The sequence below is a fragment of the Gossypium hirsutum genome, chromosome D04 (genome assembly GCF_007990345.1).
Source record: "Gossypium hirsutum isolate 1008001.06 chromosome D04, Gossypium_hirsutum_v2.1, whole genome shotgun sequence".
Lineage (NCBI taxonomy): Eukaryota > Viridiplantae > Streptophyta > Magnoliopsida > Malvales > Malvaceae > Gossypium > Gossypium hirsutum.
Window position 1 is genome coordinate 31,920,193 of NC_053440.1, and position 22,559 is coordinate 31,942,751.

The window sequence follows — 22,559 nt, forward strand, 5'->3', positions numbered from 1 at the left end:
TCCAGTCATTTTCCGGTATCTCTTCAGTCTGTGGTTCCATCCGATTAATCTGGTGAATCATCTCCAAGTATAAAAGCCTAGGATTGCTTCTCTAAAAATTGTCAATCTTTTAAAACAGAAATGAAATATCTTATCATCAATTTAATTGATTTTGTTAATACCAAGTACAAAATCTATCAGTATCATATGTTCACAACATCAAAGGATAGAAAATACAATTAATATATAGCAAGCTGACATTGAAGAGACTACAGTTTGTTTGTATTTGAAATATAACACAGTTACTTCAAAGAAAAGGAACTTTCAAAAAAATATATATTAAAAAATATGAAGGTAAACGTTATTCTCTCTGTATTTGGAAAACAAATCCAATCTTAAATTGAAACAAAAACCCAATGTGGAGATTATTATATTCATCTTAAGAAGGGATGAAGAAACCATTATATGGCTAAAATAAAATCACAACATTGAATTAGTTAACTAAAATTTATAATAAATATATATATTTATATATAAATATATAAATTTATTATATTTGTACTATAAAAATGGATGAAAACAAGATGAGTCAATGCAGCAGGGGTCTAAAAAATTTGTACATGCATTTTCAGGAACAATAAGGGCTCAGGGAAGGATTTCCTGATGAAATGAATGAATGAATGAAGGAATTGATCAGCCTCAAAATTTGATGAGTTTTGGGGAAAATAAAAAAAATTGAACACTAAAGAAAAAGCCCTAAAGGATTGTATTTCGTCAGCTAGGTGGCAATGCCTCTCTAATTCCGAGGGTCTTCTTACCAAGATCAGGGTTGCCTTTCTGCATCATTGCCACAAACTCATTGTAATCTATCCGGCCATCCTGCAGACAAGGTAAAAGATACCAAGTGAGTCAAACCCGGAAATTCGGTCAAGAGAAATGCCACTGTTCAAGTATTCTCCCATAGATCATAACTCAGATGTGTATTATATTAAATTGTAGAGATGAAAGAGTAAGTGATATGCAGGCGTGAAGGGATATTGAGACTCTTACATTGTCCTGATCAACTTCTCCGATCATTTCATCCAAGTGGATTTCCTCAATACCGAATTCTTGACAAGCTTTTTGAAGCTCATCTTGAGTGATGTAGCCACTGCCATCTTTGTCGAAATACGAGAAGGCTGCCATGAGATTATCTTCCCTCTCAATCTTGTTTAGATGCAATGTTGCAGCTACGAATTCCTCGTAGTCAATTGTACCGTTATTATTAACGTCCGCCTGCAATTCCCAATTGAATAGAAAGAATCAAAGGATGTTAATTAGATCAGGAGTCGTGTACAATTGGCCTATATTACATGGATTCCAGAATAAGTTTCGAATATGGGTATGCTCATCATATCCACTTACATATAAGTCTCGGAAATTTAGTATTTCATGAAAAATGAAAGCATGATATTAATAACTGAAATGAAACTTACCGCCTGCATTAGAGCACGGAATTCTGACTCATCTAGGTCTGCACCAAATCTTTTCAATCCATCTTTGAGTTCATCATATGTGATTTGACCACTGTTATCTGTGTCTATCATCTTGAACATTTCCTTCAACCCTGCTATTTCTTCTTCAGAAAGTCTCTGAGCAATGACCTGAAAAGCAAAATTGAAATAAATGGAAATAAAAAAGGAGCTAAGAACAAGGGTAAGCCATTTTAGGTGGTGAGATTTGTGCATTGAAAAGAATTTCACTCATTTAGTATATTTTTTAAGAAGTTTTATAGACCAATGTTGTCTCAGCGGCAGAAACTTACCTTTAAGGCCATTTTCTTTAGCTTGTTCATTGCAGAAAATTGCTTCAAGCGGCTTAATACTACGGAATCAAGTGGCTTGTCTGGAGCAACCCCATCAACCTGTACCCAAGGATGGCCTGAAAGGAACCAAAATAAATTAGCAACTTTCTGAAATTCCATAGTCTAACACCAAAGAATCATCTTGTTAAAGCAATAGTCTTAGAATTTTATGAAACCCCAACTGTAAAATCTGAATCCTTGATAACAGTTTGGCCATAGCAATGGTGAACAAAGATGATGGTTTAGATTAGTAGGAAATGAAATTATGGCCTCCCACATTATCCTAAAGCTATTATAACCACCGAAAAACATGAAAAAGATCGAAAAGCAAATATTAACTGAGAATTAAAGCTAGCCTCAATCATGTTATCAACATCCAAGTTATCCATTACTTATTCCAGCTTGTTTATGACTTTGTTCCATGCTGGGATATGTAGTCTAGTCTGAGATTGTAATCGACACGGCAGTGTTTCTGCTCTTTGTTTTTAATAATATTAACCTATTCCCAAGCAAAAAGAAAAAAGACTTACGCAGTACTTCATGTGCAGTTATGCGCTTTTTAGCATCTCTGACAAGCATTTTTTTCACTAAATCTTTGGCACTTTCAGAGATGTTAGGCCAAGGATCAGATGTGAAGTCAAGCTCACCATGCAAAACCTCTTCAAATATCTCTTGTTCAGTTTCTGTATATAAAAAGAAGAAAAATAACACACAGAAATTGACCAAATGTTGAAAAAAAGGCTCAAAGTACAAAGTTCAAAACTTTCAGAAACAAAAATGGTATCTCATCTGAAGAATTCTTACCACCCCAGAATGGAGGTACCCCACTCAAGAGAATGTAAACGATCACTCCAGCACTCCACACATCTGCTTCTGGACCATAATGCTTCTGCAAAACCTCGGGTGCAACATAGTATGGGCTTCCAACCACATCAGATAAGACTTCCCCTGAAATTATAGGACCTTCATTAGAAAACAACACCATTGCTTATTGCACAGACAGGTTCACAACATTCCGGAGAATTCTCCAATTTGTTTTTCCCTGTAAATGAACCGGCTTTTAACCTATGTTATCTGGACTCTATTTTTCTTAAATTTCCAATCTGACATAAGTTCAAACATTGGTTTTGGAGAACGATCCTCTAAATATACTAAAAACCTAAGAAAAAATAATATATCCATGTCGGACGCATGCCCATATCTTATACCTTGGGTTCAAGTAATTAAAAACTGACGTCCGGTTAGCATCAAAGTATACTGCATATACAATTCTGAACATCATATTCAAATTTTACCTATAAAGTTTCAGTTGGTTATAATTTGCTTCTAGCAGAAAATAAATAATCACTCGAAGCGATACATCAATTTAAATATGATTTCTTAGTGTAAATGTGAAGATAAAACATTTTGTTATCCATGAAGTTCTTTTTAAGATATTATAATTTCTAATTGAGAAATGCCCTTTTCCTTTGCAATAAAAAAGTGAAATTATAACTTGCAGACAACTCCATTGATATCGAAATTCTTTTCTGCAGTTAAATTGTCATGACTCAGTAAAGAATAGAAGACCATAAACCAAAATCAAGCACCAAAAGACAAGGATTTTGAACATACCAGGCTTGAAGAATATCGATAATCCGAAATCAATGGCTTGAAGGGGTGAATCCTCTTGTTCATTAACGAAAAGGAAATTTTCAGGCTTAAGATCCCTATGCATTACTCCCATGGAGTGGCAGGCTTCCACAACACCAACTATCGTTCTTGCTAGTTCAGCCGCCTTTCTTTCAGAATAATGCCCTCTTTGTACAATTCTATCAAAGAGTTCTCCCCCGGCACACAGCTCCATGACAACATGAACCGCCACGGAATCCTCATAAGCCTCTTTGATGGTGACAACATTAGGGTGGCCAGCCAAGTGATGCATTATCTGAATTTCCCTCTTGACATCATCAACATCTTCTGGAGTCACAAGTTTCCTTTTGGCAATAGATTTACAAGCATACTCCTTCCCGGTACCTTTCTCCACACAAAGAAAAGTTGTCCCAAACTGGCCTTGCCCTAACTTCTTCCCCAAGTTATAATATTCCTTCAAATTACCTGTCTTGGTTTGCAACACAGCATCCACCTTCAGCCCTGCACATGATTGCCTCTTCACATTATGAGGCTTCCGAGGTTTCGCAGCATCAGCCTTAGCCTCTTCCTTCCCCGCCACCGCTGCGGTCGCTGCTGCAACTGCAACCTGTGATGGTTTGGATTCAAGTCTTTGAGGGGAGCCTTAGATTGTTGCCTTTGGGTAACCTTTGATTGTTGTCTTTGGAGGGTTGATTGTTGTCTTTGCATAGGCGTGGACATTGACATTGATTGTTGCCTCGTCATAGACGATTGTTGTCTTTGGGTAACCTTTGATTTTTGCCTTTGGCTTAGGGTCTCTTCTCCTGGTCCTTTCTCTTCCTTCACAATCTTCATCTCTTCAGGGGGGTCCTTCTGAACCTCGGCACCGTCAGCAGCTGCGGCGCCAGCTTCGGCTTCTTTAGTTTCGGACTTCTCACCTTCGTTGTCGGTTTTCTTTTGATCCTCTTCGGCTGGTTTAGGACCGCAACAACTCGCGCATACTGAGCAGATCCCTAATGTAGCACAAACATTTCCCATCTGGAAAAACCGAAACGACTCTCAATTTCCACACACCCTAAATTCCTTCTCCCAACATCCAAGAAATCTATAACCACCCAAATGTCATAACATTATAAAACTCCCATTTTCTTTTCTCCTTAATCCTTATACGGTTCTGTTGTTTTGGCTTCTGAAAAATACCATCAAAATGGAGCTTTCGCCAATCCAAACCACCCTCAGCACCTTTAAATTTGGGAAAAACCCAATGAAACCAATGATTCAATGGTAAACAATTTCATCAAAAAAACAGAAAAAGAAAATGAAATTTTATTTGACCCTTTAATCTCAAATCCTTCCTCAATATGCAGTTAGCAATGATCGTTATAAAAGAAGACAAGGAAGAAGAAACCTTCAAGAATCCAATGTAAATAAACAATCACAATGGCCAAACACAATGATTTGAATTTTTTTTTTTTAAAAAAAGCCAAGGGAAATGGAGAAAAGAAAAGGTATTATATAATGAGATTTGAGATTTCCTAATTAGGGTTTTTATTAATTTATGTAATCAAAGAAGAAACAAAGAGAGCTAAAGTTTCCGGCTTTCTTTTTCTTTTTTTTTTTTCTTTTCTTCTCTCCCCTTTCAAGAGGGAAAAAAAGAAAGAAAAAGAGAAAACAGAAAAATGAAGAAAGGAAGAGGACAGGTTTTTCCGTTACAAATGCAACATCTTTTACGCGTTTAATTGGGTTCTAATAGGCTGTGACTCAGATCCAGTGAAAGATATCTAGGCGTTATTTTATCAAAGCATGATTGTTGCCCAACATTGTGATCGACGGTTGAGATTCTTTTTGGTAATTTATATCGCCAGTTTTTTTGGAGCTTGTTCACGGCCCGCACAATTGAGTTCCCGGGTTGCTGAGGCTCTAATTCATCAACCCCCCACCAGAGCCCTTCTGTTTTTGTTGTTTCCTTTTTCTTTTCTTTTCTTTTTTTTATAAAACTATATATTAGAGATTATTATAACGTACGTGAATGACGACAACAAAATTTTAAAATAGTAAAAACAGATTTCATCATCACTTGTCGGAAAACCAGAATGAGATTTTGTCTTTTATAGCTTTATATCTCTATTTTTATTCACCTCTCTCTCTCTCTCTATATATATTAAGAATAAGATACTACGTTGGGGGATTAATTTTTTTAATAATTTAATATAAAAATATTTGATTTTTTAATAAATTATTTTTAAGTGATAATGTAAAATAGTTTTTTTAAGTTAATAGCTATTTTCTTAAATTTATAAAAGTTAATATCTATAATGTACATAACATATAAACTCTAATAAAAAATAACTTGAAGAGGATTTGGGATATGACTACTGCCTTGACAAGGTTAATGTCAACAAGAACTACGATTGCCAGCCAATGTCTGGCTCAGGATGGGCCAGTTTTGGCATAGGCTCATCAACGGACGTGGCACGTGCTTGCTCTTGAACTGCTGATTTCAAATTCGATGGTTACTCGATGTCGATGTCTTTGGGCAAATTGGATACACATCGTCGCGATAAAAGAATAGTAATTCCTTGGCCCTAAATTAAACCATGTATTGGGGATCCATGTCAAACTAATGGTCTTGGATTGCTTAATAAATTCTCGACGCTAGTGTTCAAACCACTCTCAACATTCATGAGCCCGGTTAATCAATCGACGCTAGGTTGTCACATACCAAATTAGTCGATCACTGTGTTGTCGTTCCACAATGTGGAAGCAAATAACGACAATATAGGCCTTCCCTAATGTCCGCCTCCTCGACTACAACCTTCGGAGCATGACTTGGATGTGCTCTATCTAAAATAATTACTCCTAAACTACAAATAATTATTCAGTAAACTATACTAACGGTTACTATAATTTATTTAAAATTACATTTCAGTCACTTAACTTTTAAAATTTACGTAATAATTTCTAACATGATCAAATTGTTACATTTTAATCACTCTTCTGTTAAGGGGATGACGTGATACATTAATCTAAAGGATTAATAACTAATTTGACCATTGAACTATAACTAAAATATCATTTTGATACTTTTAACAATTTTCTTAGCAATAATTCTTAAAAAAATAATAAAAATCTCTAAAAATAAATAAAAATATAAAAGTAATTACTTTTTAAAAAAGTAGTAAAAATTCTAAAACTATTATAAATATTATAAAAAAAATTAAAGAGCCTTGTGCCTAAAGGTGCTCATGGGCCGGGCGGCCCGGCCCGGCCTGGCCCGACGGTCCGCCCGAAATATGGGAAGGTTCGGGTAAAAATATAGGCCCAAAATATGGGTTTGGGCAAAAAATGAGGCCCGTTTAGAAAACGGGCTGGGCCTCAGGCACCACTTTTTTGGCAGGGCCCGGCCCGGCCGGAATATATAATAAATATTTATTTTTTATTTTTTTATTTTAAAATATTTTTAAAATAATTTTTTTATTTTTTATTTTTAAAATAAAATTTTGGTGTTTATTAAAAAAATGAGTCGGGCCGGACTCGAGCTTAGGAATTTTTCCTAGGCCGGGCCTGGACAAAATTTCAGGCCCATATTTCGGGCCGGGCAGAGTCCGGGCCTAGGACGCGGGCCGAAATTTTTTTTTGATCCCGGCGCGGCCCATGAGCACCTCTATTTGTGCCTTCTTCTCTTCTTTTAAACCTCTGTTTTTTTTCCCTTTGAATCTTCTTCACATTTGATTTACAAGAGATCAACTATGTCAACCTTCCTTATCCATCCCTTTGTTTTTTTCTCTCTTCCCGAACATTCATCTCGAATAGCTGAATCTTCAAAGAGATAGCTTAGCATCTTTAATCTTTGATCATCTAGGTTTTTTCCCTTGGTTTTCTTTTCTGGGTTTTGTTTATAACAATGAGTCAACAAAATCAAAATAATGATTATAACTGCTACAATGGTGAGGCTCAAGAGAGGAACCTTTTTTAGTTCTTTGTGAGATTTTTTTCTCATCCAATAGGGAGAGATACCAAAAACTCCCAAATGGGGTTTTAGATTCCAACCTCTTTTATGGAATAAAGCAATAAATGTTTGAGCTTTGAGCCATTAGAAAGCAGGAGAACCCAGGAAATTGCTTGTTGTGATGGAAAATTTAGGGCGGGGGTTAAACAAATTTTTGTTGAGCAAATAAAAAAAGAGGATGAAAAGAGCAATAGAAAGGGGAAAACAAAGAGGTTAAAAGAAATATAATTCACATTATTTGAATTGGATCATCCATATATATGTGCCTTAAGTATGCACATATATTGTATTTACTTTTTAATCTTGTGAAACTAAATTAATTATATGAAAATTTCTACAATTAATTTAACTTGGTGAGATAGGTCAAACACAATGTCATCTTTCTTTGGATTTCAATCGTTTTAATCACAGGTATAATTCTGTAGGATTCTCTAATATTGACAAAAATATTAAAACACCTATAATATTACAAATAATTAGTGAAATCTAGGAATGCATTATTGCTACCCAGTTGCAGAAAGTTGCGGTCCAGTATAACTTTTTTATGATAATGTTTCTAAGTCTACAATCCAATATTTTATTTCTTGAATCCTAAGTAGACTAAAATAAATAAATGAATTCTATATCTTATCTTCAAACATTTGAGTACGACCATGTAATTTTAGTCTCACTTGATTAATGAGCCCTAGATATTGTTCCCATTATACAAAAGGGACAAATCATGTCTTGATCACTCATATCCCACTACATAATTTGTGATATACAAAAGATGTTTGACTACATCAAAGTATACGACTCCTTGTGTTAGAAGTATGATGACCTCAAGTCTAAAAGCTCATGTACAACATTATCACTATGAGAATTGTTGTAGCTATTATATAATATTTTAAAAGCATTCTAATTGTGAGTCAGTCTAGTATACTATTCTGTTAACATGTACCCATGTGTTGTATTGATATCCCATATCTATGACAGCATCTTGTCATCAATCAAACACACATTAGTTTCAATGTATTATTGTTGTCCCACCCAAAATAATACTCGACTAAGGGTAGTTTCAAAATAATCATATTATTTTAAGGACTTTACTACTAATCAGTTTATTAAATACAAAAACATAAAAATTGGAAATTGTTGAGGGTAGGATTCAACAAAGGAGGATCAAAACGGCTTCCGACGATTCACCTAGCTTGATGCAAGGTAAAGAGCCATTGTGGACCGTGGTTTAAAGGGTAGGCAAAGAAGGAAGATTTAAGGTTGAAGGTAGAGAAGAAAGAGAGAGATTCAGTTCCTAGATTTGGGAGACATTGTTGGCTACATATGGCGGGTTGCAATCCCAAAGTGCCACATGTCCTAGTGTTATTGGTAACCTGTAGAGATTACATTAGCTAGTCTGGGTTTAGGCGTAAAAAGCCTAGTGTGGGTTACAAATCATAATAATAGAATTTATCATATAACAACATCAGTTTAAGCATATAAGAAACATACAAAATATTCAGTCACAGAATCACATATATCAGAATGCATAATGATGATGTCAATGCAACTTTTTTTTCCAAAAAACAGATCCTACCCATCTCCGCTACACACCATAATGAGTTCCCCAGAACTCATCCATCCAATAAAACACCAATAATTTAGACAAGCTACTAGATAGTACAGTTAAGCTGCCAGAAACAGAATATTATGGTCGAGCCACCAAATAATTGTAGATATACTGTCATATGTAGAATATTGCGGGTATACCGCCAATTAAGTCAGCCTGAGTTGCCTGGAAATGATGACCCAACACCCCAAGTTGCCCGACAACGATGGCTTACTAATATCAATATGCAATTAAATTGCCAGATACTTCCTTTACACACATTATCCCAACCCTATACATGTCATATGGCATACAAAATAGATTTCAGTAGGCATGCTTTACATGTGAATCAGATCTCATTACGGCTTAATACAGTGGAATGCTTAACATGCGAATCAGAATCAGAAATAATGGCATGCTTAACATGCGAGTCAAAATCAGAATAATAGCATGCTTAACATGCGAATAAAAATAATAAAATATTAACATATTTAATATGAGAATCAGAATATCGATAACTCAATATCATGTTTATTGTTCATACATAATCAGATCGCCATATATCACATATCATGAGTATTAGGAACCACATATTATCACATTTAACAGAAAAATCACCAAATCACATATCAATCAACACAGATCTAAAGTTTTGGAAACACTTACATGGAATCCTCTTTTATCGGATTTTATCAATCCTTATGAATGCATAATGTATTTTCCCAATATCACATTTCAGAATCTTATTTAAACATCAATTAAATATTTCTCAAATATAAACATTTTATGATGATTAATTATATTATTATTTATTTAAATCAATTAGGTCCCGCCACCCTATAGGTCCGATTGCACAAATCTCGATTCTACTTCGAAAGGGGGAGTTTAATTCTTGAGTCACTACAGTTTCAACCAAGGCATGTGTTAGTATGGATTAATAAATAAATAATCCTTGATTTAACGATTTGGCAAAATACTTACACTATTATTCGCCAGAACGCACCCTTTTAAAAATTGGAACGCAATTCCAGGATTTTGAATAACACTTCATGAATGTATGATAAACAAATCATTAGAATCATCTTAATCGAAATAATAATACGAAAGAGAGATTTATGAACGAAGGATTTTCCATACTTACATATTAGCAGAGAAAAAGGGCTCGACAATAAATCTTGAAAAGTCAACTAGAGTGGAGGATTTTGCACTAAAATAATAAATAAAAGTCAGAAAAATCGGTTGGGAATAATCCATAAAACAGATATGAAAAATTAGATTTGGGATGAATAGTAATGGATTATGAGAAGAGGAAAAGAAAAGAAAAAAAAATAGAGTTTTGGGGAATGACCGGCGGTAGCAATGCAGCAGTGGTGCAACGACGCGACAGGGACGGTGGTGCAACGACGCGACAGGGACGGTGGTGTAGTGGCCTTGTGTGGTGGAGGAGTGGAAGAGAAATGGGTGTCATAGATGCTGAAATGGAAGAAAAATGAGAGAAATGAGGGAGGAGCAATGTCGTGGACGACAAGAGAGGAGAGGAGAGAAAAATGAAAAATAAATAAATAGTGAATAATAGTGTCTAGATATATGACTAGCCAAAGTAAGGTATGGGGGAGGTTTCTTTCAAGAGTTGTGTTTGATGGATGGTACCGATTGTGATAGGCTATCGATTATGGGTACTTTGAAGAATTATCGGTGTCTATTAAGGAGGCTTTGGAATCGAGAATCATAAAAGATGAAGTAAATGCGGCATTGGAATCTATGGCTCCATTAAAAGCCCCCAGAAAGGACGATTTGCATGCAAAAAGTCAATTGGATATTGTTGGAGACTCGGTTTATAAAATGGTGTTGGAAGCTTTTGAAGGGAAACCTTTGGACCCAATGATTAATAATACTGTGTTGGTCCTTCTCCCAAAAGTGGACAAACTAAAAAATTTGAGTCAATATAGACCGATTAGTTTATATTCTATGGCGTATAAGATCATAACAGAAAACAATTGTGAGAAGGTTAAAATTCATTATGCCTCTCCTGGTGGTACCAAGTCAGGTGAGTTTTATGTCTGCAACGATGAAAATGTGCAAGTGTACACAATCACAACAAGTAACAAAGTGACAAGTAAATGTCGAGTTATTGTACCCACACGGACTGTGAAAAGAATTATTTATGAATGCAATTAAAAACACTTTAATGAAGAAAAATATTTTGATCTTGAGGAAGTGATTAAAAACTAAAGTTTAACTAAGTAAAATAAAATAAAATAAAAGTTCCAATGCACGATTTCAAAAGATGATTTTAATCAAGACGACACAGTTTTGTTAGATTAATTATATTTCTTAACTTAGAATTACTAAACTCATGTTCATTTTGTTCCGAATAAATTCACAGCAACTCAGTAATTTGCTAACTACTGCTCATACATACTTATTAAATTAACTTATCTCTTGAACATTTTCCAATGACAATTCAAACAATTAATCAATCTTCATAATCACATAAAATATTAAGTGAGATAACAATGTATTCCTACATTAAAATAGTTTAATCACAATAATCTTACAAGTTATGCAAGGCTAATGTACCATCTATACCGTCGGTAATTTAACCCTCAGCTACCTTAGAAGATTAAACATACACTGATTAAGTATTGTGCCAATTAATTGCAATTTCAACATGATTAAATAATTAATTCATTAGTTACCTTACAATTATAATGCAAGAATAACTAATGAATAACTTAATTCATTAGTTAACTTATCTCTTGAACATTTTCCAATGACAATTCAAACAATTAATCAATCTTCATAAGCACATAAAAGATTAAGTGAGATAACAATGTATTCCTACATTAAAATAGTTTAATCACAATAATCTTACAAGTTATGCAAGGCTAATGTACCATCTATACCGTCGGTAATTTAACCCTCAGCTACCTTAGAAGATTAAACATACACTGATTAAGTATTGTGCCAATTAATTGCAATTTCAACATGATTAAATAATTAATTCATTAGTTACCGTACAATTATAATGCAAGAATAACTTAATCATGATTTTACTTAATGAAACAACTTACCAAGGCCTATAACAATACAAACACAATTTTAATAACTTAAGTGGACAAAATGCAATAAACCTAACACGAATTAAATTTAAGCCATATTAATTAAATTACACATATCAACATAACAAGTATTCATAGATGTGTTCATAACAACAACAATAAAAATTAAAGGATAGAGAACTAGAATCAAATTCGTTGTTTCTCCAAGGCTTGACTAGTTTGCTTCAGTCCTTCTTCTCCACTTGTTCTTGTTGAACCGAGGCTTCTACGATAACTTGAATAATGCCTCCAACTGTGGTTGAAAGGCTCTTTTCCAAGAGGGTAAATCGGCAAGGGAATGGAAGGGAAAAAGAAGAACAAAGGAAGGGGTTTTGAAGAGAGAAAGTAAAAGAGAAGTGAAGAATGAAAGGATGAGAGGTGTGCTTGAAATGAGCAGCCAAGGGGGATATTTATAGGTTGATAAGACTGCTAAAAATAGAAAAAAATCATCACCCATAGACTCCCCCCGTGGCCGGCCACACATGTGGCAAGTTTGAAGCTTTCAAACTTGTTAAATTTAGCTAGGGGCAAATCTACAAAAGCTTGAATAATGGAGGGGTTTGAATGCAATTTCAAGGAAGCTTCAAGAGCTATTTTGCAAGCCAAGTAATCAGTTAAATAAGCTGATTGGGGCAGCATGTTGGACGGGTTTTGGCAGCCCAATTACTCAATTAGATCAGTCTCTCAGTTTAGCACAATTGGGCCTATGTTCATAATTAATTAATAACAATTATTTAACCCAAAATAAATTGGATTATAATTAAAATTAATTATATTATGAATTAATATTCATAATTTGGACCGTCTTAAGCTGAAAAATTAATTCGCCTCGATGCTTCAAAAATCATTTCTCGGTTTTGCGCTTCTAATAGTGTCTGCTGAGCCAATTTTCGCCCTTTGTGCGAATCTATCGAAAATAAATCAAAATTTATTATAAAATTAATTAAAATTCAACATGTTAATAATTTAAGTACAATTTAAATATTTTATAATTATTATATATTTTTCGACAATAATTACTATGAAATTGCATGAATTTAAGTTAAAAAGGGCATGAAAAAGTGTGTATATTTTCATGTTTCCACACCCTAAACTTAATTCATTGCTCATCCAAAGTAATGTACAAATTGAAAAAAATTTCTCGGAAACACCTTTGAAAAATTCTTTCAGAAAAACATTCTTCACAAAATTATGAATTTAGTATATTTATGCTCAAGAACAAGAAATTTGATATTTTTGTTACTTAAGTATACATATCATTCAAATTAATCTCAATTATTATTATGATAGCAAAAATAGACTAAATGCCTACTCAATAAAGACATATTAAATCCATACCAATTTGATTTTGTTTCCTTATTCAAGATTAAGCTTCAATTATTAAGTTTAATTTATGTCTTCATATGTTGAACATAGAAATTTCTCTCCACTAATGTAGGTAGCACAGAAATTTGAATAAATAGGTCTTTTAAACAGGTTGTAACGTGGCTAGGGTAGGGTAGGTAAAAGATCGATAAATTTAGGCTTAAAACCCTAGACTCAGCTTCAATCGGACCTTCGAAATATTTACCTCCAATACACCAACTTATTTTACTTTCACATGCTCTTTTGTACATTTATTTTCTTTCAAGTACATATGCTCCTCTCTTTTTTTTCTTTTTTTTTCACGAGCATTTTACTGTATGTACTACAAATTTTTTTGATTATTTGATACTTATTTTCAACTCCTCCAAACTTATTTTCAAAAAATATTTTGAATAGTTCTGAGTCTAGTGTTTGGGATAAAAAATAGTTAAGAGAAAAGCGATGGCTAAATATTGCAAAGGTTCAAATAAAATTAGGCCATATAATCTCAAAGTTGGGTTTCAAAAAAAAATTATTAAGGTTGGCTTGAAAGGCTCAAACGGTTCAAACAAAAGTTGCCTAAATCATTTTCAACATTTCATGCTTCTTAGGATTTCACCTCAAGAAATTACTAAGTCATTTCTAGAGACTTAAACTTTCATGCATGCTTAGCTTTCCTAAGGAAATAAAATTTTATGGTATGATTTACATACTTTATTAAGAGTACATTTATGTCATAATTCAGCTGACATAATAATTATTTGAAATAATAGAACTTTATTCATATTGAAGTTTAACATACTTAACAAAATTCAAATTTTTGAACAAAATATAACCTAATCATAATTAAAAGAAGTTTTATTCTGGGAGGAAATAATTTCAATTTTTCGGTCCCCCACCTTAAGATGAATAATGTCCTCATTGTTAGAAGTGAATAAATACTATACACTAGGTAGGACTCTAGAAAAGAGGAGGTGAGTCAATTTGACTACTTAAGTACCAAGCTCTTTCTAGATCCAATTATATCTATTGTCACACTTCTTATTATAAAAACTTGTTCATTTTTGTTCATGATTTCCACCTCTTGTTTTATTATGCAAAAAATTAAAAATCCTAATAGATCTTAATCCTAAAATAACCTAGGAAAGAAAATAACATAAGGTAAAGATCCCCCCTTTCTTATTTATTTACAGGTCCCTCAGAATCTGACTCATCTTTTGCTCCATCATCTTTTTTTTGCATGAATCGCTTCTTTCCCTCTTCGATAGTGGACTCCATGGTTCAAATATAAAATCTGGAAACTCAGGTACAAAAATAAACGGGTCAGTGAATATTTTTGTAAGAGCGCTTCTCATTGAGTCATCCCATATTTTTGAATATCTCCAGTAAACTTGTTGTTGCCACTATATAAGTTGCATTATGTCCATCAAATTTGGCAGCTCATCTGAAAGATCTGGGCGAGGTGATTGAGTTTTGAACATTGAGGTTGTCATGTCAGGTTCGTTTGTTGGTTCCATTAGTTCTACCTTATCATGGATTTCAACTGACTGCATTGGTTCGACCTCTATAAGATTTTCTTCTTCTTAATTGGGATCCTTGCTCTCTTCAACTAGTTGTTGGATAACAGAGTCTCCAGCTATTCAGTAGAAGTCCCAATATGTGATTATGCCCTGGCTATAACCTGTCTTCTTTACATTTGTAAGAATTTTAGCTTTCAAGCACAAAATTGTTATCGTAAAAGGAAAGTAAGCTAGGCCAGAACGTCTAGTGGTATAATTCAACATTTCTCTCAGAACGATTTTTCCCACATCAATGTTCTTTGCAGTTAAAATCGAGTATAACAAGACTATTCACTCTAATGAAATTGTAGTCCCATGTGTAATAGGCATAAGGTTGAATCGAATGAAATAGAACCATACCTTCGCTAGTGGTGTCAAATATTCTTTGTGACAAGTGTGAATTCCTTGCTTTTGACACAATCTACTTAGAACCTGGAACTGTAAGTTCCTCGAGAATTTCTTGCAGATTTTCAGGCTCAATATTTCTCATCAAGGAAGAATATTCATCGTCTTCGAAATCAAGTAATTCAAATAATTCATTAATAGCGGTTGAGCTTATTGGTACCTTGATTCCTCGGACAGAGACTTCCGTCAATTCGCTTGAGATCAAATTTGCATAAAATTCACGAACTAATTTCTCATATGCACTCAGTATTTCTCGCAAAACAAGTCCCAATTTAGAGCTTTAGCAATTTGTTGAATGCGCGCCACAAAATCAATATAATTACTTTCTTTCAATGTAAAGCCTTTTTCTGGGTGCATTTGTTGATTCTTGAAGACACTTTCGTATCTTGCTTTGGCTTATTCACAGTAAAATTTGTTTTGGGATTCGTCAATTTGGACAGAGGCACGAGTTCTCTTGCGAGGCATGATTAACCTAAACATAAGATGGAAACAAATATTTTCTCATAAATTTAATTAGTATAAAATATTAACAATTCAATAAATTGAAAAATTAAATAATTAAAGAAAATTGAAATTTAGGAGAAAAATTTGTCTTACCACCTTTATATAGAAATTAAGAACTCAATAAATAAAATTAGAAGCAAAAAAATTTAACTGAGGGATGGTTGGAAAGGTTATCGGCTAAATGTGGTGGAAGTGTTGTGCAAATTTGACAAGGGTGTTTGGGTTGTGCAAGGGTGCGCATGGCACAAGGAAGGAATGGCAGCAGCGCACGACCTTGGTGTGAGCAGATGTGCGGACAGTTGGCAGCAAGTCAGGTGAGTAGTAGGGCTAGTGCATTGGCGCACGTAAGCTGGAGCTGGGGGCAGGCTTAGCGTGAGCAGAAACAGTAGCGTGCGTGTGGAGCTGCTGGCCAAATAGGGCTGCTGGGCGGTGCTACTGCTGGTGGTTAGTAGCTGCGGCACTTGGTAGTTTTTGGATGCTAGGATCAATGGTGGAATGGGTAAATAGAGGTTGGTTTAATGGATGGTGAATGATGGAGATGGTTGGTGGAATTTATAGTGAAGAGGATAGGAGTTCAATTAGAATTCTTAAAACAATTTAATAGTTAAAATATTATAAGTTCTAATTATACACAAAGTTAAAAAAAATTAATAATTAATATAATGCATATTAAATTATTATTGGTTATTAATTTATTGAAATAAAAGCTATTAATTAAAATATGATCAAATTTAAACTAATCTTAATTCTATATAAAGTTGATAATAATTAAGATATATTATAATAAATATAAGTATATACTAGTTATTATCATCTTATTTATTAAATTAAATTAAAAATAGTTATTTTAGATGCCTTTGAAAATATTTACAAAAAGTGACATCTAATTTTTAATATTTACAAAAAGAGCAACCAAATTTTGAAAATAGTTCAATTAAGTATCTAGAATTAAAAGAAAATTTGAAAATTGAGTTGCAATTAAAACTTGGATCAAAATTGGCCCTTTTATTTGAAAAACTAAAAATTTACTTTTCCATTTAGGGAATAATTTCTCAGAAGATTATGTTAAAATCAATTCCTAGGGAAGATTTGGAGGGGTCACAAGCGATCCCGCTTAAGTTCCAATCTCCTAGACAGAATTTATTTAAACATACTAATCCAAAAAATATACCTTAAATCATTTATTTAAAATGAAAATAAGAAAAATTAAATATCTGATAAAATGAACGAGACTGTATCCCGCTCAATTTTATCCCCCTAGTAATGTTTTAAGCACTGAGCATTAACTCGAAAATTACCTCCCTTACCTTGAAGTTTGACAACTCCATATGAGAAAACTTTGTGAATCGTAAATGGACCGTACCAACGTGATTTTAACTTACCTGTAAAGAACCTTAATCTTGGATTGAATAACAAAACTTGCTGACCTGTTTCAAATTCTCAATTTTGAATGTGCTTGTCATGCCATCTTTTCAGTCTTTCCTTGAATAGTTTGGCATTCTTGTAAACATTCGGAACTCCTCTAACTCATTAAGTTGAAGCATTGGTTTCTCTTTAGCAAGCTTAAAATCCAAGTTGAGTTGTTGGAAAGCCTAGTAAGCTTTGTGTTCTTACTCCAATGGCAGATGACAGACTTCACCAAAGACCAACCTATAGGGTGACATACATAAAGGTGTCTTGCATGCTGTCCTGTAGGCCCATAAAACATCATCCAGTCTTTTGGACCAATCTCGTCAGTTTAGGCAAACTACCTTTTCGAGTATGCCTTTGATCTCTTGTTTGCCAGTTCAGCTTGCCCATTTGTCTGCGAATGGTAAGCTGTGGCAACCTTGTGCTTCACTCCATGTTTGTCGAGTAACCATTTCAACCATTTGTTCACAAAATGGGACCCTTCATCACCGATGATAGCTCTCGGGGTTCCAAACCTTTGTGAACACATGCTTCTGCAAAACCTTCATCACAACCTTAGCATTGTTCATCGAATATGCCTCGGCCTCAACCCGTCTACTGTTACCAATATGTACTTGTGACCAAAATATAGAGGGAAATGACTGAGAAAGTCAATACCCTAAACATCGAATAATTCTACCTCAATGATGTTTGTTTGGGGCATCTCATTTCTATTGGTAATGTTTCCAACCCTCTAGCATCGATCATAACTCTTTACGTAAGCATGCGCATCTTTGAATAGCGTTGGCCAAAAGAAATTGGCTTGCAATACTTTGACTGTAGTACGTGTACCTCCGAAGTGTCCCCCACTCGAAGTTCTGTGGCAATGATATAGAATCTTATGTACTTCATCTTCTGCCACGCATCTCCTGATCATTTGATCTGTATACTTTTTAAACAAATATGGTTTTTCCATGAAGTACTTCACATCGTGAAAAAACTTTTTCTTTTGATGATAAGTCTTATCAATCGACATCAAACCACAAGCTAAATAGTTAGCAATATCAACAAAACAAGGGGTATTATGGACATTATTTACCTTCAGTATGTGTTCATCTGGGAATGTCTCATGAATGGGTATAAGTGGAGAATTCCCTTCTTCCGGCTCCAATCTGGACAAGTGGTCTACTACTTAACTTTTTTCCCCTTTTCGATTTTGAATTTCTAGATCGAACTCTTGGAGTAGAAGTACCCATCGAATCAATCTCAGCTTGGCATCTTTCTTGGCAAGTAAATACTTAATTGTCAAATGACTCGTATAAACAGTCACTTTGGTACCTGCAATATAAGATCGAAACTTGTCAAAAGCAAACACAATAGCAAGTAACTCTTTCTCTGTTACCGTATAATTCAATTGAGCTACTATCAAAGCCCGACCTACATAGAAGATGGAATGGAAAACTTTGTTCCTTCACTGGCCCATCATAACTCCTATCACTAAGTCACTTGAGTCACACATCAGTTCAAATGGCAAATCCTAGTCTGGTGTAACGATGATGGGTGCTGAAACTAACCGACTCTTCAAATCATTGAAAGCTCTTAAGCACTCTTCATTAAAGTTGAACATCGTGTCCTTCTCCAATAATTTGCATAAGGGTTTAGCAATTTTGGAGAAGTCTTTGATAAACTTTAACAGAAACCAGTGTGGCCCAAAAAGCTCCTATCACCCTTTACAGATGTTGAAGGTGGGAGTTTCTTAATAACATCTACCTTTTCTTTATCTACCTCGATTCCATGTCTCGTTATCTAATACCCTAGAACAATACCTTCTCGTACCATGAAATAACACTTTTCCCAGTTGAGTACGAGGTTTGTTTCTTCACATCACCTTAGTACCTTGGCTAGATTGGCTAAACAATCATCATATGTATCTCTGAATACTAAAAAATCATTCATAAACACTTCCAAATACTTTTCAACCATATCACTGAAAATAGACATCATACATTTTTGAAATGTAACAGGTGCATTACATAAACCAAATGACATGTATCTAAATGCAAATGTACCGTACGGGCATGTGAACATTGTTTTCTGTTAATCCTCTAGTGCTACTGTAATCTGATTATACTTCAAGTATCCATCGAGAAAATAGTAATAGTCTCTCCCAGCAAGTGTATCCAGCATCTAGTCCAAGAACGACAAAGGAAAATGATCTTTCCTAGTCGTCTTGTTCAGCTTCCGGTAATCGATACAAATTTTTCGTCCCATAACCGTTCTATTCGGTATCAACTCATTATTCTCATCCTCAACGGCCGTAATACCTTTTTTCTTTGGCACGCACTGGACCGGACTTACCCATGAACCATCTGAGATGGGGTAAATTATACCCGCATCTAACCACTTAATGATTCATTTCTTTACCACGTCCTTCATGATGGGGTTCAATCTTCGTTGTCCATTAATCGTCACTTTTTGGCCATCTTTTAGGATGATCTTGTGCATGCACACAGACAAACTAATGCCATGAATATCGGCTATGATCCATCTAATAGCCTTCTTGAATTTTTTCAACACTATGATGAGTTTCTCTTTTTGCTCTACAGTCAATTTTGCTGAAACAATCATAGGCAAAGTAGAAGTGTTACCTAAACATATTTTAAATGTGAGGGAAGTACCTTCAGTTCTAGTTTAGGTGGCTCCTCAATTGAAAATTTTGGTTGGGCATAATCCCTATTCTCTAACTCCAAATATTCAAAGTGGGATTGCGGATTAAATCCCATTTGCTTAGCTTCTAGCAAAGGTAAGTATTCCTCTCCCTCTTCATCACTTGGAGGGTCTGACATCAAAATTTGCTCCAACTGCTTCTCAACATAGTTGAGTTCCTTTTCTATGATTAGTTCCTCTAAATCGGACACTATAGAACAATCATCAAGTGTGTCAAGAAATCGCATAGACTTAAAAACATTAAATGTTACATGGTCGTCCTGAACACGCATAGTAAGCTCACCCTTTTGCACATCGATAAGGGTCCTTCCAGTTGATAGGAAAGGTCTTTCTAGGATGATTGACACCTCTTTATCTGTTTTAAGGTCCAGAATAACAAAGTCAGCAGTAAAAATAAATTTGTCTACACATACCAATACATCATCGATTTTTCCTTCTAGATGTGATAAGGATCAATTTGCTAATTGAAATGTAACTGTAATAGGTCTAACTTCACCTATCGCCAATTTTCTAAATATGGACACGGGCATCAAGTTGATGCTCACACCCAAATCGCATAATGCCTTACCACAATACGTTGCTCCAATGTTACAAAGTATGGTAAAACATCCATGATCTTTCAACTTTGGGGGTAGTTTATCTTGAAGATATGCACTGCATTCCTTCGTTAAGGCTACCGTCTCAAATTCTCTAAGTCTCCATTTCTTGGACAGGATATCCTTTATGAATTTGATGTAATTTTGCATTTGTTCAAATGCTTCTACCAACGAAATGTTGATATCAAGTTACTTGAGTACGTCTAAAAACTTATTGAACTGGACTTCCTATTTCTGCTTTTGAAGTCTTTGAGGGTAGGGTGGTGGAGGATTCTTTACTGGAACTGGTTGATTCATCTTCTATGGTAATTCTGTATCTAATGAAGTTGTTAGTTTATTAGAATTGACTTGTTCAGAAGCTATCTTATTGGATTTCGCAGATTCTAGTTTCGGTGAAATTGGAATTTCAACACTCGGTTGAACTTCCACTGAGTCTCGAACACCAGCTGAATTTTCTTCAACTTCGATAGTGTTTGGCTCTAATGTCTTTCCACTCCTCAATGTCAATGGTTTACAATGCTCCTTCCTCGAATTTATTGGATTCTCCGTATCACTAGGCAAAACACCTTGTGGATGCTTTCTAAGTTCAATGGCAAGCTGACCCATTTGGTTTTTCAGGGTTTTCAATGTGGCTGCTTAGCTTTGGATTAAGGTATCATTTTTTACTAGGTATGCCTTCAACAGGTTTTCTAAGCCATTGGAAGTTTCAGCTTGAGGTTGCTTCTGAACTTGTTGGGTAAAAATAGGTGGCTGGGTTGGTCTAGGTTGGGCATAAGTGTTACTGGGTCTAGCTCGTTACTCTAAGAGAAATTAGGGTGGTTTCGCCAAGATAGGTTATAAAAATTGGATTGTAGTCCTTACCTTTCTTGATGCTAGTTCTGATTACCCATGTAAGACACGGATTCTGGGTTTGATGGACATTCTTCGAACAAATTTCCTTCCCCACAATAAACACAGGCTATATTTTCAAATTGATTGGGTGGCTGAGCTACAAAACTATTAAACCCATTAGTGGTAAAATTTTTAAGCATTAAGGAAATTGAAGATACTTGAGATGCAAGTGAAGTGAGGGTGTCCACTTCATGTACTCCAACGACTTGTCTTCCTGATGTTGTTCGATTGGTTGTCCATTGATAATTGATACTGGTAATCCTCTCAATGATTTCATAGGCCTCCTTATACGACTTAGAAAGGAGAGCACCATTAGCAGAAGCTTCCACTACCATCCTTGTGTGAGCATTGAGACCATTATAGAACGTCTCAAGTTGGATGCAATGAGGGATTCTATGATGAGGGCACTTCTGTAATAATTTTTTATACATTTCCCATGCCTCATACAAGAAATCATCATTCATTGGTTGGAAAGCATTGATCCTGTTCCTCAACATAGCATTCTTACTAGGTGGGAAATACTTCATGAGGAATCTTTCTGCTAACTCTTGCCATGTGGAAATGGAATTTGGTGGCAATGAGGTCAACCAAGCTTGGGCTTTGTCCCTTAGCGAATATGGGAACAATTTTAATCGTAGTGCATCTTCGGGTTCTCCAACTAACTTGAAAGAATTGCTCACCTCTATAAACAGTCTTAAGTGAATGTGAGGATCTTCGGTAGGCATTCCACTGAATTGGCCCACTGTCTGAAGCATCTAGAACATGACTGGCTTGTTGTGCCTCAATTTGGGTCTTCTACTACACGGATTAAGATCATGAAACATTTGCACGACATACTGTCTTAGAGCTCTATCCCTATCATCTCAATAAAGATGGGATTTTGAGCACGATTTGCTCCGTTTATTTGATTCGGGTTTTCATAGTTCATCTCTTTGGCCTTTCTCTAACTTGTTTGTCTTCTTCTTTGTCGAAAAGTTATTTCAATCTCAGGGTATATGGGGAGTAAATTGATAATT

The 22,559-nt window shown here is 34.8% G+C and overlaps 1 protein-coding gene and 1 non-coding gene across 2 annotated transcripts; one reads left to right on the top strand and one right to left on the bottom strand.

The window, feature by feature from the left end:
- Positions 1 to 476: 476 nt before the first annotated feature.
- LOC107899414 (calcium-dependent protein kinase 1) lies at positions 477 to 3,960 on the bottom strand. The gene is made up of 7 exons (XM_016825117.2): positions 3,437 to 3,960; positions 2,627 to 2,770; positions 2,353 to 2,505; positions 1,784 to 1,899; positions 1,455 to 1,622; positions 1,030 to 1,254; positions 477 to 858 (listed from the first exon to the last, which is right to left on the bottom strand). The coding sequence occupies exons 1-7, from the start codon at positions 3,744 to 3,746 to the stop codon at positions 754 to 756; spliced, it is 1,221 nt and encodes a 406-aa protein (XP_016680606.2). The 5' UTR covers positions 3,747 to 3,960; the 3' UTR covers positions 477 to 753.
- Positions 3,961 to 21,933: 17,973 nt separating this feature from the next.
- LOC121216649 (small nucleolar RNA R71) lies at positions 21,934 to 22,040 on the top strand. The gene has a single exon (XR_005912830.1). It is a non-coding gene; the product is annotated as a small nucleolar RNA R71 (small nucleolar RNA).
- The last annotated feature ends 519 nt before the right edge of the window (positions 22,041 to 22,559 follow it).

Excerpts from the sequence above, each read along its gene's own strand:
- LOC107899414 (XM_016825117.2), bottom strand. The coding sequence starts at position 3,746 with ATGCATCACTTGGCTGGCCACCCTAATGTTGTCACCATCAAAGAGGCT. Across the intron at positions 2,771-3,436 it reads ATCGATATTCTTCAAGCCTG|GGGAAGTCTTATCTGATGTG; the intron begins GTATGTTCAAAA and ends CTATAATTTCAG. Across the intron at positions 1,900-2,352 it reads AACTGCACATGAAGTACTGC|GCCATCCTTGGGTACAGGTT; the intron begins GTAAGTCTTTTT and ends GGTTCCTTTCAG.